The sequence below is a fragment of the Thamnophis elegans genome, chromosome 11 (assembly GCF_009769535.1).
Source record: "Thamnophis elegans isolate rThaEle1 chromosome 11, rThaEle1.pri, whole genome shotgun sequence".
Classification (NCBI taxonomy): domain Eukaryota; kingdom Metazoa; phylum Chordata; class Lepidosauria; order Squamata; family Colubridae; genus Thamnophis; species Thamnophis elegans.
The window spans coordinates 4968125-4983303 of NC_045551.1; the positions used below are offsets into that span (position 1 = coordinate 4968125).

General features: G+C 43.1%; 1 protein-coding gene across 1 annotated transcript in view; it reads left to right on the plus strand.

Annotated features, from left to right (window-relative positions):
• The window catches only part of COLGALT2 (collagen beta(1-O)galactosyltransferase 2), a 65570-nt gene that overhangs the window by 24869 nt on the left and 25522 nt on the right, over nt 1-15179 (plus strand). The window contains exon 2 of the mRNA XM_032226115.1: nt 11615-11725. Coding sequence (XP_032082006.1) covers nt 11615-11725 — 111 coding nt within the window. The remainder of the gene's footprint in view (nt 1-11614; nt 11726-15179) is intronic.

Below are 15179 nucleotides of genomic sequence, written 5' to 3' on the forward strand. Positions count from 1 at the left end.
TAGTCGATGGGAGGGGGGAATAGAAAGGAGTAGGATTGTGGAATGTATTGTTTTTCATTCTTTACTAGAAGACCAAGGTCATCTTTCGTCTCCGCACTTTTACACCTGACCGGAAGCAGCTGGGTGTGGATGCCAGCGTGGAAGAAGACGATTGGACCATGTGATGGATTGTGGGTGTGGGGACAAGATCATGAACTTTTAACTGGGTGGGATTCTGATGTCATTTCCAGAATTGGGATTAACACAGACTTGCTAAGATGTCTGATTTATTAAATTGGAACTTTAAGGATCGTTTTGCCTTGGACTCTGATTTAATTCTACATGATACTTGGAACGCAGTATACAGTATACATGTGCAATCATATTACTTTAAAATCTAAAACCCCTCGTCAAGCCTAATATACATCCCTCCCTCCCCCCTCCCCCCCAACCCCTCCCCCCCCAACCTTCCCTCCCCTGACTTCCCAGAACCCATACACGGTATAAATCTTTAACAAAAACAGTCTAAAATATATTTGAAAAAAGAATAGAAAATTGATAACATCTTTACATTGAACGTAGCTCCTCCTTGCTAAGCTAACTTTAAACAATTGTTTTGATTTTTGAAACAAAAAAAAAATAGTTAGATTTTTCAAAAGCCCCGGTGACTGGTATTCCTGAAAATATTTACTGATAAGTGATTTACCTGATTACTTCAATTACTTGAAGCTATGCTGTCAGACTGGAAAATGCCTGATGAGGAAAACTGAAAGAGGAAAAATGCTCTTTACATACATCATTTAGGATAGGAAGGCTAATAGTGACAGGCTGGTATTTGAGACTGCAATTATGAGTTTTTAAAGCATTTTTCCCCCTGTAGCTCTCTTCTGAGAACCATTATCTTTGTCAGAATAGATCCCCAAGAGGAAAGTAAGATTAAGAGCAGAGTGTCTAAAGGAATTTGTCACCTTGAGGACTATGAAATGAAGGAAGACTTGCTTTAAAGGAAAGTCAACATTAACATACGGTGAGGTTTGTAAGTAAACTGTTAGTTTCTCCTTAGAGAAAAGGTAGCTTTCTCCTATCTAGTCCGAAAGTAGGCGCATCGACAAGCAGATTAAAAGGGCGTTGAAAGTAAATTAAAGTACAATCTTTGCATTTCAGATTCAGTGCAGGATCCCCCCCCCCCCATGATATCTAATTTAGGAGTTTCATAAAATTAGGTAAATTGCAGGGATTTCTCCAAAATGGAGAAATGGGTCCTTGAAGATGAGTGGAACTTGCAGAGAGAGCCAAATTGGTGTCTTTGATAAGAGAAAAAGACATTAATTAATTTTATAGTTGACTGAAAACCTTTATAAACTTTTTTGATGAAACAAAAAGATGAACCTGTGACTTATGGTTTTGATGATTTAAAAATTGATTACAGAAGAAATAAAAATTATGATGAATCTTAAGAGTAAGAGGTAAATTTATATCTACATTTAAAATAGCTATAAAAATTGGAAACTAGACTTTTTTTTTTCATTCTCTCTTCTTTTTTTATTCTATTTTTTTTTCTGTTTTTATCTTTCTCTGCAAAAATTTTAACAAAATTTTGTCATTCCTAAAATCAGCTGCCAATTTTTACCCTTGAGTTTCTGCAGAATCCTGGACAAATTACACTTCTTAAGTGACTTGTAGAAAATGCAGATAATAGTTGAGATGTTATGATTGGAGACATCAGGGAAAGGGGTAGAAATAAATCAATCAAAGAGAAAACAGTGATTGCAATTGCATGGTTGAAATCTATCCCTGCTTGTGTGCTACAGGTCAGAATTAAAAAGGGTGGGGCTTCAATTGTGAAGTTTGAGTCTGCACAATTGAAGACCCATTCTTTTTAATTCTGACATGTGGCACACAAAAAGGGATGGACTTCAACTATCACCTTGAGGCTGTTTTTTTTAAGCAATAGGGATGTGTTGTGGCCCAGGAGGAGCCGTTGGAGCTGCCGCCAGACTCCGACAGCGAGGGGTCTTATGAGTCGGTCCTGGAGGAGTTGGAGGACCCTGGACAGGGTGCCAACTCTGAATAGGGTGAGGAGAGACTGCTTGTCCACCAGGTGGCGGTGGAGCCTTGGATCAGAGGGAGTGTTCCGGAAAACACTTGTGAGTTGTTTCGGGATGCACGCCATCGAAGGGCTACTCGGCGGCAAGAACAACTGAGTAATTGTAGGAGATGATTACGTTTAGCTGATGCTTATTAAGATCCTCTCCTGATTATAAAGGAGACTGCTTGTGCCACGCCCTTTTGCAGAAGTCAACGTTTACGATTCAGAGAAACCAACTTGGAGAATTGGTCTGCCGTGAGAGCTTGTTTGCATTGCCTAGTTTTGTAGGACTTGCTGCCAGAGTGCTTATCTCTTTGTTTATTTTGGGCTTGCAGCCAACGAGAGTCTGCACTGATTAAAAGTATTCTTATTTACGTTGGTTTCGGCGTTCGTTCCTGGACGGAGAAGGGGGGGGTCAGAACAGGGATGGTACAGTAATGAAATCCCTGTCTTCTCTAAGTTTGTTTCTGATGCTAGATCACACACTTGAACAAGGAAAGCAATATCCATAGTTAATAAACTCAGAACTTCCAATGATATTGGAAGAGCCGAGGTGGCGCAGTGGTTAGGGTGCAGTACTGCAGGCCACTTCAGCTGACTGCTATCTGCAGTTCAGCGGTTCTAATCTCACCGGCTCAAGGTTGACTCAGCCTTCCATCCTTCCGAGGTGGGTGAAATGAGGACCCAGACTGTGGGGGCGATATGCTGACTCTGTAAACCGCTTAGAGAGGGCTGAAAGCCCTATGAAGCGGTATATAAGTCTAATAAATAAATAAATAAATATATATTATATTGATTGGGAATTCTGGATGATGTGGTTGCAACACATCTAGAAGTTTGTCCAGTAGTGAAGACTAGATTGGGGCTTCCGTGGCTGCGTTAGAGAACTAGCAATAACAGTTTTCTAATTCTGAGGAAGCATTATTTTTCTTTGCTGAACAAACTGTTTGCAGTTCTGAGTGAAGATTATGAGTTTTGATCCTGTTATTAATTCTTTTTTTCTTTACGGCATCTGTAGTCTTACATATTTGTTCATGTAGAATTAGAAATCTGACTACTGTTGCCCAGATGTGCCTCCCCATAAATCTTCTTTTGCGCAATCGCTGTGTAGTTACTGGAATCTTAACGGTTTGTGTGAGCTGGTCAAACAAAGTTGTATTCCATTGGCAAGCTTTCTGTATTTTCCCACTTCAGCTTCTGATGCACTTTTCATTTCTCCTTCCATTAACTAAGGAGAACGAAAAATAGTTGCTGCGTAATACCCTTTGATTGTTAATGCTAAGACGTTAATGCTAAGACTGCAAGTTAAAACATGCAGCAAATAATTGTATAGAGTATATAAACAACCAGAGTAGCCCATGTGTTATTCTCTGGAGCAAATCTAAAGAGATCCTCTATTGCTGTGATGGTGGACCTATGGCACACGTGCCACAGATGTCACGCAGCACCCTCTGTGTGGGCACATGAGCTGTCGCCCCAGTTCAGCTCCACCACGCATGTCTGCGTGCCTCCTGCTGGCCAACTGGTTGTCAGGTCTCTTGTCGTGCATTCGTGGGGGGATGCCCCCCCCCTGCATGCATACGTGCAGACGGCGGGGTGCATGCAAGGGACCCCTGCACACACATGCATGGCTGCAGGGCTACGTGCGGGTGTGTGTGTGCACATGTGGACGAGGGAGCAGGGCACATGGTGTGCGTGCACATCAGAGGTGAGTTCCTACCAGTTCGCACCTATTCGGTAGAACCGGTTCGTCAAATCTACCGAACCGGTTAGAAGAGGTTCCACCAGTGGACCCGGAAAGCAGGACACACCTACAGAAGAGGCTCCAAAATATTTTGAAACCCACCACTGGTCCTTGGATATGATTATTCTACACTATCATGCTCATATTTATAAAACTCAGTGCCTCTGTGAAAGGTAAGGATGACTATTGCGTTTGTGGTGCAATCAGAACATTGCGTGTGTTGAAGTTGTTTTGACGCAAACCAAAGATGCCTTTTCAAAAACAAGTTTACATCCTATTCTTATGCATGCCAGTGCTGTGTGAGAGGTAATTTAAGGTGGTTCTGACAAGTGTCGTCGGCATCTTCATATCCGGTCACATCGGCGGCAAGCCACTCCCATCTGGTCACATGGGCAGCAAGCCACTCCCATAAAGGAGGCCACACCCACAGAGTAGGTTCAAACAATTTTTGGAACCCACCACTGGTGCACATGGACAGGGGCCAGGCCCATGCACATTGCATTTTTTTGATTTGGGGACGTGCATGCACATTTGCGCACGCAATCACTTTTGGCACTCAGCCTGGAAAAATTTAGCCGTCACTGCTCTAGGGGAAACATAGTAATTTTTTTTTTTGAGTTTTAAAAAATATCTAACTGAAACTTTTCCTGCTATGAACAGAAGGTGAATCCTGAATCTTGATTTTCTCTCCCTCTCCCCAATGAGGAAAAATATAGTATTTTGAAAGTGCAACAAAATGTTGAACAAGTATCTTTCGCTCACCCTGTATACAAATGCCATAATGATTGCTTTGATTGTATCACTGAAACCTTCAAAATTTTATTTGGTATCGTTATGATGTGCAAGTGTACTGGAATTTAATTTTTTTCCGTAGTGTTTCTCTGCCCACAATAATTAGTGGGGCACATTTTTTGTGCATCCCATATTGTGTATCCAGAGCCGAGGTGGCGCAGTGGTTAGGGTGCAGTACTGCAGGCCACTTCAGCTGACTGTTATCTGCAGTTCGGCGGTTCTAATCTCACCGGCTCAAGGTTGACTCAGCCTTCCATCCTTCCGAGGTGGGTAAAATGCGGACCCGGATTGTTGGGGCGATATATGCTGACTCTGTAAACCGCTTAGAGAGGGCTGAACGCCCTATGAAGCGGTATGTAAGTCTAACTCCTATTGCTATTGCTATCCGAACTAGTAAGAGTATATTGCATTTCATATTACGTTGGGGAAATAGGTGAGTAAACATTTATGTTTGTATTAGGGGTGTGTTTTCTCGGCCTGTTCTGCATAAACCACAATGTGGTACTTAATCTTGGAAACCAGGAAGCACAAAGTGTTTCTTTCGGTAGAAATTATGGTAGTTTTCCTAGCAGGATTTTTTTTTTAAAAAAAGCAAAATGTTCTCTGCTCCCTGACAGACTCACAAAGCAAATAAGCAGAGGTTCCAAATAGCGATGTACACATGGAAGAAAGATGGAATTTTTTCGTTAATTCTCTGACCGATTTGCTGAATATTATCTAGATGTCATAATGCTCTATTTGTTAAATACAAAATTGCTGCTGTCGGCCATTTTATTGCCAAATAAGAATGTTCCTCTTCTTTCAGTTACCTTTCAGTGAAATAAATATCTGATTGGATATCATGCTTTAAGTTGTCAGTCTCTACCAGCGGTGGGTTTCAAAAAATTTTAGAACCTCTTCTGTAGGTGTGGCCTGCTTTGTGGGAGTGGCTTGCTGGCCATGTGACCGGGTGGGAGTGGCTTGCCAGCCATGTGGCCAGGTGGGAGTGGCTTGGCAGTCATGTGACTGGATGGGCGTGGCCAACTTGTAAAATGTGGTGAAACTCACTTAACAACGTTCTTGCTTAGCAACCAAAATGTTGGCTCAGAAACTCTGGCATTTGAAGCATGCAAGTCTTAAAGCTGTCCAGTTACAAGACCCTCGCACCCCTAATTCTTTAGGAAAAAAAACCCTGGAGTGTTCAAACTTGACAGCTTTAAGACTTGTGGACTTCAACTCCCAGAATTCCTCCTCTCGCTCTTCATCTTGATGATCTGCGGATGGACAGGGGGAGGGAGCTGGAACCGGTTCTAAATGGCACTGTAGATTTGTGGAACCTCTTCTATAGAAGAGGTTAGAACTGGCAGGAACCCACCCCTGGTCTCTACCTATAAATGATTTGTTCTAAAAACCTACCGTATATACTCGAGTATAGGCCGACCCGAATATAAGCCGAGGCACCTAATTTTACCACCAAAAACTGGAAAAGTTATTGACTCGAGTATAAGCCTAGGGTGGGAAATGCAGCAGCTACCGGTAAATTTCAAAAATAAAAATAGATACCAATAATGTTTTTGAATATTTATTTCAAAGAAAAACAGTAAACTAGCGGTGTATTCAATGAAATACTTCACTCACCTCATGATGCTGATGTCCCGCTGTGATGATGATGTCCCGTGCAGCCGCGGGAGCGATGTCCCGCCTCCTATGACACACGGCACAGTGATTCCTATCATTGGATCCCTGTACCAGAGGAGGTGGGACATCGCTATGTGGCTGCTTGCCATAACAAGGAGGAGGTGGGACATCGTTGCAGAGCGGCAGGAGGGGGAGGAAGGGGAATCGTAAGACAGCCCTGCATTACATTAGAACGTGAGGAGGGGGGATGGTGCGGTGCGCGCTGCGTGGCAAACTGACACAGAGGGAGGGGAAACTCACAGGGGCACTGGGCCATTCACGAGTGTCACCCAGCGGCATGGCCCCGCCCCTTTTTCTCCTCCATTTCGGGCAAATTTTTCACTGACTCGAGTATAAGCCGAGGCGGCTTTTTTCAGCCCAAAAAGTGGGCTGAAAAACTAGGCTTATACTCGAGTATATACAGTACCTTCCTTCCCTCCTTCCTTCCTTCCTTCCTTCCTTCCTTCCTTCCTTCCTTCCTTCCTCCCTCCCTCCCTCCCTCCCTCCCTCCCTCCCTTATTTCTTTTCAGAGAGTACTGACTAGGGAACGAGATGATGGCTACGAGAATATGTAGTAAAACTGGATTGTGGGCCATAAAGAAAAAAAAAAGACTAATTTTAAATGTAGAGGAATTTGTATGTGTGTGTATATAGATTTGATATAAAGGGAGTATAAGCATCTGTATACATGATAATATGCTCACTGCTTTTAAATAAAAATATTTCACAACCGTTTGGCTTCTAGAAACGTTCTTCATCTGTTTAGGAGTATATTTTCTAACACAAGGACTAAAGTCATGACTTTTAGAAAAAAGGCCGCTCACAAGTTTAGGTCTGAAATCTTATGCCTAATTACTTGAAGCTTTAGGAGGCAAATATCTTAAGGCTACCAATGGGCCATTAGTCAAATATCCAAAATATGAAACAAGCGTGAAGGAGAACTGAAAACGCGATCCCATTTGTTATTTCTTTTTAATAAAGAAGATGCAAAAATCCAAATTGGCAATAGTCTTTTTTTTTGTATTCTGCTCTAAATTTCATGATGTTTGCAGTGAATGTATTCATCTCCTCTCGGACAAGTTATCCATTCTAGCATTTTCATATAACATCGCAAATGACCCAGAAACTTTCTGCCACCCCCATGAAGAGAACATGTGTGTAAGTCTTGTGTTTCTTTCATAATGTTCTCTCCTCTGCTTGGCAGGTTAAACGGAAGCACAGATGTGCATCTAGTTCCCCCCCCCCGTTTCCCCCCCTTTTGCTTCAGTAAAAGTTTCTACATCCATATCTTCCCATACCAAGAAGGAGGGAAATTATTATTTCAATAAAACAGAAAAGGTGATATGCTGGAATTGGAATGTTTGCATTTCTACACTGAGTTGTTGATGGCTAAAATTGCTGTCATCTCCCCAGTTTAAAAGGTTTAACTTTCCATAAGCAGATCTTGTCTTAGAGCCACAGAATTCAATTGCAAGATCCTTTATTAAATGAATAAAGAAGATTAGAGTCTTCTGTTGATGGGGAAATATATATTCCTAGCTGTCACAAGAGAAACTTTCATGCATAATCAGAACATGCACCAGGTGTGACTTTAACCTTCCTTCCTTCCTTCCTTCCTTCCTATCTTCCCTCCCTCCCTCCTTCCTTCCTTCCCTCCGTTTTACAATATTATAAACTACAATGTGGATAGGATAGAATAAAACAGGATCAACCAAAGCTGATTAAAATAGTATGAAGTCTGAGTACCAATGGTCTTCACGTCTGGGAAAGGTGTTTCAAAATTAGGGTGTGTGTGGAATAACTGAACCAATCCTATTCTGGCTCACCACTTGTCACTTTAAAGAGTTTGCCAAATTTAAAAAGATAAAAGGGCTGGTCTTAGTTGCTCTAGTCCAGGGGTGTCAAACTCAAGGCTCAGGGGGGGGGATGATGGATCTGGACTACAGGAACTTAAATCTGGCCTGTGGGGCTCCCTTGAAATAGCAAAAGACTGACTTGCGGTGCCTCTGCCAGCAAAAACAGAGCTCGTAAGGGCTGTGGGCGGCTCTCCCGAGCTCCATTTCCTCTGGTAGAGGATTGCAGGAGAAAATGGAACTCAAGAGCCCATTTTCACTCGGGCTTCCACAACATGAGTAACATTGAGCTGGCCATCCCCACCATGGCCCTCTGAGGTCAAACATAACCCTGATGCAGTCCTCTGTGAAGTTGAGTTTGACACTCCTGGTCTTGTAGAACTACGTAGGTAAGATAATATGGAATGTGTCCTCAAGCAGAATAGAAAGACAGACGATTTTCTGGACTGGATGCCCTCATCAGAGTGGACTGGTGAGAAATGTACCTTTTGTCATTTGAATTGAATAGGAAGATACTACTCTGTTGTGACTCAGCAGAAGTTTGCTGCTGCGAGTTGAGTCGGGATGCAGGAATAACAATGCAGCTGGGGCTCGTTAGTGTGGTCTTCTGGAGATAAAAGGACGGAGGGTGCCACGCCCTGGTTGCAGAAGTCAACGTTCGTCGTTTGTTCATGGAGAATTCAGTTCCATTCCTGTTTGAGTTTGTGAGACACTTGGATAAGTGATTTTGCTTCTTGAAAACTTGGTGCTGTAAGAGTTTTGTTTCTGCCTTCTGCTGCGTAACCCTTGTTTGCAAGAGACTTTATCTATGTTTATTTTGGGCTCGCAGCCAGCGTGAGCCGAGACTGATAAAGGCTTTCTTTTGGCAAGCTTTGTGCGACTTTAGTTTTGGGAACAGGCTAAGTGGGGGCCAGAACACTACTCATAAGTAATCTCTCTGATCTTCTAAAACAGTGGGTCTCAACCTTCCTAATGCCGCGACCCTCTAATACAGTTCCTCATGTTGTGGTGACCCCCAACCATAAGATTATTTTATGTTTTCCGTATTTTTTTTGAAAATATGTGTTTTTCAATGGTCTTAGGCGACCCCTGTGAAAGGGTCGTTCGACCCCCCCCAAAGGGGTCCCGACCAGTGGTGGGTTTCAAAAGTTTTTGGAACCTACTCTGTGGGTGTGGCCTCCTTTGTGGGAGTGGCTTGCCAGCCATGTGACCTGATGGGAGTGGCTTGCCACCCATGTGTTCTCCCTATCTATCTATCTATCTATCTATCTATCTATCTATCATCTATCTATCTATCTATTTATCTATCTATCTCTCTTTCCTTCCTTTTGTCTCTCTGTCACTTTTTTCTTTTTTCCCTTCATCTCTCTCGCACTCTTTTTCTTTCTTTTTTCTTTTTTCTTTATTTATTTCTTCCTTTCTTTCTCTTTCTCTCTCTCTCTGTGTCTGTCTGTCTGTCTGTCTGTGTGTGTGTGGCAGTGGTGGGTTTCAAAAAAGTTTGAAAGCTCTTCTGTAGGTGTGGCCTGCTTTCCGGGTCCACTGGTGGAACCTCTTCTAACCGGTTCAGTAGATTTGATGAACCGGTTCTACTGAATAGGTGCGAACTGGTAGGAACCCACCTCTGGTCCCGAGTGTGCTGTGGCCTAGAGGTGGACCTCTTGCTTCACAATCATGAGGTTGTCAGTTCAATCCTAGGTGGAGGCAGATGTAAGGTCTCCTGCTTGGGCAGGGGGTTGGACTAGATGACCTGCAAGGTCCCTTCCAACTCTGTTAACCACTGTTCTAAGAGAATGTTATTGCTCCAAAGTAGCTGCAAGCCTCGATCGATGTCACCCTTATTTGTCAGCTATGGAAATCCTGGGCTTATGAGCAGCCCTTACCAGAATTTTACTCTCTGCACCTCTCTCTGCCCTGCCTTCGGGTCATTAGTTTAATCCACCTAGTATTCACAAGCATAAATATATGAATATGACCATGTGTCTGTTAAAAATGTTAACAGTATTGTGTTCAGAGAAAACCTACCGTAATTACTTCGTTCCAACTGATGAATTATCCCGACCTTTATTAGAAAGCAGTTGTTCAGAACTAAATCTTACTCAGTGAACTATGAACAGTTCAAACACTGGAACTAATGACCCGGAATGGCTCCCCTTGATTTGATTATTTTTCAGGCAGAAGCTAGACAGTCAACTGTCTGGAATGTTTTAATTTGGATTATTGTGTTGAGCAGGGAGGTAGACGTGAATGGCTTTTCCCAACCCTAGGATTCTCTGATTCTTGTCAATATCCTTTTTGAAATGCTGCTGTAGAGGATAGTGCCCTGGAGAAGCTGCTCTCTAGTATATATCTTCTTTTTTTAGGAAAGTCTTAATAGCGTAGCTTCTAGCGGCCTGCAGTTGCTTTTTCAAAGAGGTGATAAAAGGGACATAAATGGAGGGGTGTTGGACTTTAAGGTATTATGATTGTACATGTATACTGCTATTTTTTCTTTTTTATGTATATTGAAATGGAATTATAAATACCATCAACACAAAAGGGAGTTTGCTCAGAAGCTGAAATACACCAAGCGAATGAGAGGAAGAGTGGGAAGCAGAGGAGAGAAGAAAGAGAGGAAGAGAGGGACAGGAGAGAGGGTGAGGGGGGGAAGATGAGGTGTACAAGGAGGAGTGGTAAGGGGAGAGAGGAGGAGGAGAAGGGCAGGGGAAGTAGAGTAGAAAATGATGGAGGGAAGACAGGATGTAGAAGAGTGGGAAGCAGAGGAGAGAAGAAAGATAGGAAGAGAGGGACAGGAGAGAGGGTGAGGGGGGAAGATGAGGTGTATAAGGAGGAGTGGTAAGGGGAGAGAGGAGAAGGAGAAAGGAAGGGGAAGTAGAGTAGAAAATGATGGAGGGAAGAAAGGATGTAGAAGAGTGGGAAGGAGAGGAGAGAAGAAAGATAGGAAGAGAGGGACAGGAGAGAGGGTGATGGGGGAAGATGAGGTGTATAAGGAGGAGTGGTAAGGGGAGAGAGGAGAAGGAGAAAGGAAGGGGAAGTAGAGTAGAAAATGATGGAGGGAAGACAGGATGTAGAAGAATGGAAAGCAGAGGAGAGAAGAAAGATAGGAAGAGAGGGACAGGAGAGAGGGTGAGGAGGGAAGATGAGGTGTACAAGGAGGAGTGGTAAGGGGAGAGAGGAGAAGGAGAAAGGAAGGGGAAGTAGAGGAGAAAATGATGGAGGGAAGACAGGATGTAGAAAGGGGGAGGAGAGAGAGGGAAGAAAGTGTCCTATAAGGTATAAATATGGTGTATGGAGAGCAGAAGAGCCAATAACTGTTTTTTCCCCCCCTTTGGTAGTTGATAGTAAGATGAATTGATTACTTAATAATACAACATGATATTGACTATGTAATAGTATACATGTGATTATATGCTATGAAAATGGGAAATAAAAAAAAAATTCTATCGGAAAAAAAGGGACATAAATGCAAGTAATTGTTTTCTATACCTATTTTTTTTTCTTTAGGGTGGCCACTGATCATAACATTGACAACACAACCGCCATGCTGAGAGAATGGCTGAAGCACGTACAAAAACTCTACCACTATGTTGAATGGAGGCCAATGGATGAGCCTCAGTAAGTATTGCACGGAAGAAATGCAATTTCTAAATGACTTGGTGGAGCAAGTGCCAGCCCATTAAGCTTGGGAATGCAGGTTGGGGTTAAAATTCTTGGCTGACCTTCCTTATTTTGAAAATAGGTGGGTTTTCCTCTTCTTAGAATCCCCCTGATGCTTGCTTAACGGATAACACATAACAGAGGTTTTATTGGATTGCCAAGTAGACATTTTCCTTGTGCATGGAAAAATAGGGGATTCCATAATCATAGCAATAGCAATAGCAGTTCGACTTATATACCGCTTCATAGGGCTTTCAGCTCTCTCTAAGCGGTTTACAGAGTCAGCATATCGCCCCCAACAATTCGGGTCCTCATTTTACCCACCTCGGAAGGATGGAAGGCTGAGTCAACCTTGAGCCGGTGAGATTTGAACCGCCGAACTGCAGTTAGCAGTCAGCTGAAGTGGCCTGCAGTACTGCACTCTAACCAATGCGCCACCTCGGCTCCAGGCATCTCTTTGCCTGCTCTCTTCCCCATTAGCTATTTCATTTGACACAGAGTTGCCTCCAGGAACGGTGTGTGATGTCATGTTACCTCCATGAAATCCAATCAGAAGTGTAAAAAAGTAGAAGGGACTTATTATCACGTATGGTGGATCTGCCCGGAAACACAAAAATATTGGACAAAAATTTGGAAATGGGTGCAAGAAATTACAGGAGAACAGATAAAATACAAACCCGAAATCTTTCTACTGGGAATAATCAAAGGGAAATATACAAAGAAAATTAAGTACATATTAACACATCTGCTAACGACAGCTAGAATAGAATTTGCCCAATGCTGGAGACAAACTAATACACCCTCGGACGAATTAGTGATAAAAAAAACTTTGGATTGTGCAGAGATGGACAAATTAACACTGAAATTAAAAGATAAAGAAGAGTCGGAATATTATGAAATTTAGAACAATTGGTACAAATGGCTGCAAAGCAAGAATAAAATTAATTAAGGCAAAAAACTATATATATAAATATATATAGAACTGTGTATAAAGGTGTGTAAATATAGAAGCGAAATATTATATACATGCACAGGTATGATGACATAACAATGTTGATGTAATGTGGTGTTGTAGAAGCGAAAAAATAATAATAATTTTTTAAAAAAGAAATCCAATCAGATGTGCCAATGGTCTTTTCCAAATCTGGCTACAGCAATGGGGGAGTTCTGGACAACTCCATGGATAAGTTTGATTGGCTATTTGGAGGAAAAGATGGCTTTTGAAGCTTTGATTCAGCTGTAGCTCAACTTTGAGGTTCTTGTTCGTCCTGCTGGGGCAGGAAGGAGGAAAGAATTGTATATAGCCCTCTAAACTATACCTCTCCATTGGCCCTGGAGTTGTAAGAAACTTGGTCTAATTCAGCACGTGACATTGGAGAGTTATTTATATAGAGTAAGGTGTTCCTGGATTATGGATTCCTGTTACTACATCAATAGCAATAGGAGTAGAGCTGAGGTGGCGCAGTGGTTAGGGTGCAGTACTGCAGGCCACTTCAGCTGACTGCTATCTGCAGTTCAGCGGTTCAAATCTCACCGGCTCAAGGTTGACTCAGCCTTCCATCCTTCCGAGGTGGGTAAAATGAGGACCCAGATTGTGGGGGCGATATGCTGACTCTGTAAACCGCTTAGAGAGGGCTGAAAGCCCTATGAAGCGGTAGATAAGTCTAACTGCTATTGCTAGTAGTACTTTGACTTATATACTGCTCCATAATGCTTTACAGCAGTCTCTGAACGATTTATAGTGTCAGCATATAATCTGGGTCCTCATTTTAACAATATCAGAAGGACGGAAGGGCAAGGCAACCTTGAGGCAGTCAGGATCGAACTCCTGGCTGTGAGCAGAGTTAGCCTGCAATACTGCATTTTAACCACTATGCCACCACAGCTCCACTGGCATTATATGCGGCAGAGCACAGTAGTGAGGTTAGCTTTTTGGTATTAATAGATGCCCCGGTGTAGAAAGCATCAGCAAAGTATGTGTCAGCTGAAAAACATGACATGTTGTAGCTTTCCTCAAAATGGCAAAAGCAGAGAGGTCTCAAGAGTTTGTACCAGGGGTGGTTTTCAACCGGTTCGCGGCGGTCCCTGCGAACCGATTGGTCGGCGAACCCGGAAGTAAGTAATTTCCAGGAATGGCAAAGGGCACGCCCGCCCGCCCGCAGTCCTTACCCGGTTTTGACGAGTTCTGCGCTTCCACGCATGCGCAGGACGCATACAGCGCCTGCGCGATCCTCCAGGAGCAGCTGGAGCATCACGCAGACGCTAGTACGCATGCGTGCACCGCGCGCGTGCACGAGGACGCCGCCGGCCCCGTTCCAACCGGTTCGGTTGGAACGGGGCGAGAAACCCACCCCTGGTTTGTACCATTTGGTACAAACAGTGTAACTTTACAACAGGTATAGAGAAAGGAATGAGGCTCGCATTGTGAATCTACAATACTCCTTGTATCTGCTGCAATTCTCTGTTGTGTCATTACATCCTGAATTTCTACTGAATTTTTAAACAAAATCCACACACAACTTTATCCTAATAATTATTTAACCGAAGGATAAAGCTATTGCCATGGACGGTAAGGCTACCAATAGCCATTAATCAGCTGATTATATCTTGCCACCCGCATTGGGAGCCACAAATCTTTGCTTCGGAAATCCCAGATGACATTCGGGGAAACCAAATTTCAATCGGAAAGGCCTCTGCTTTGATCTTGTGCATGACTCACGTTATATTCTTAACTTCTTTCAATCTAGAGCAGAAATCTGCCAGGAAAATGTGCCTTGCTAGGCTTCCTAATGCCAAATCTTGGCATGACCACAGAAACACACCTCCTGTTCAAAATGCCTAAGCAGGACATTGAAAGGGTGCGTGATTTTGTTTTTGAGGTTTGCCTCACAGTAATTTTCTGTCTCTCCTGGAAAGTGGTAGGAAACAAACAGGACCACCTAGACCAAATAAACTTTCGCTGGGTGTGTAGAATCCGTTTTGTTAACCACTGTTGGAATTTGCAGGTTATGGAATAATATAAGGCAGTGGCCCCCAACCTTTTGGGCACCAAAAGACTTTGGAGAGACGTTTTTACATAGAACGGAGGGGATGTGGTTTTGTACGCTGCCTGCATCCTACAGATGGGCCTTCACTTGTTATAGAGCCGAGGTGGCGCAGTGGTTAAATGCAGCACTGCAGGCTACTTCAGCTGACTGCAGTTCTGCAGTTTGGCTGTTCAAATCTCACCGGCTCAAGGTTGACTCAGCCTTCCATCCTTCCGAGGTGGGTAAAATGAGAACCCGGATTGTTGTTGGGGGCGATATGCTGACTCTGTAAACCACTTAGCGAGGGCTGAAAGCCCTATGAAGCGGTATATAAGTCTAACTGCTATTGTTTACACAGCCCAGTTTGTGGCATGCCATGGACTGGT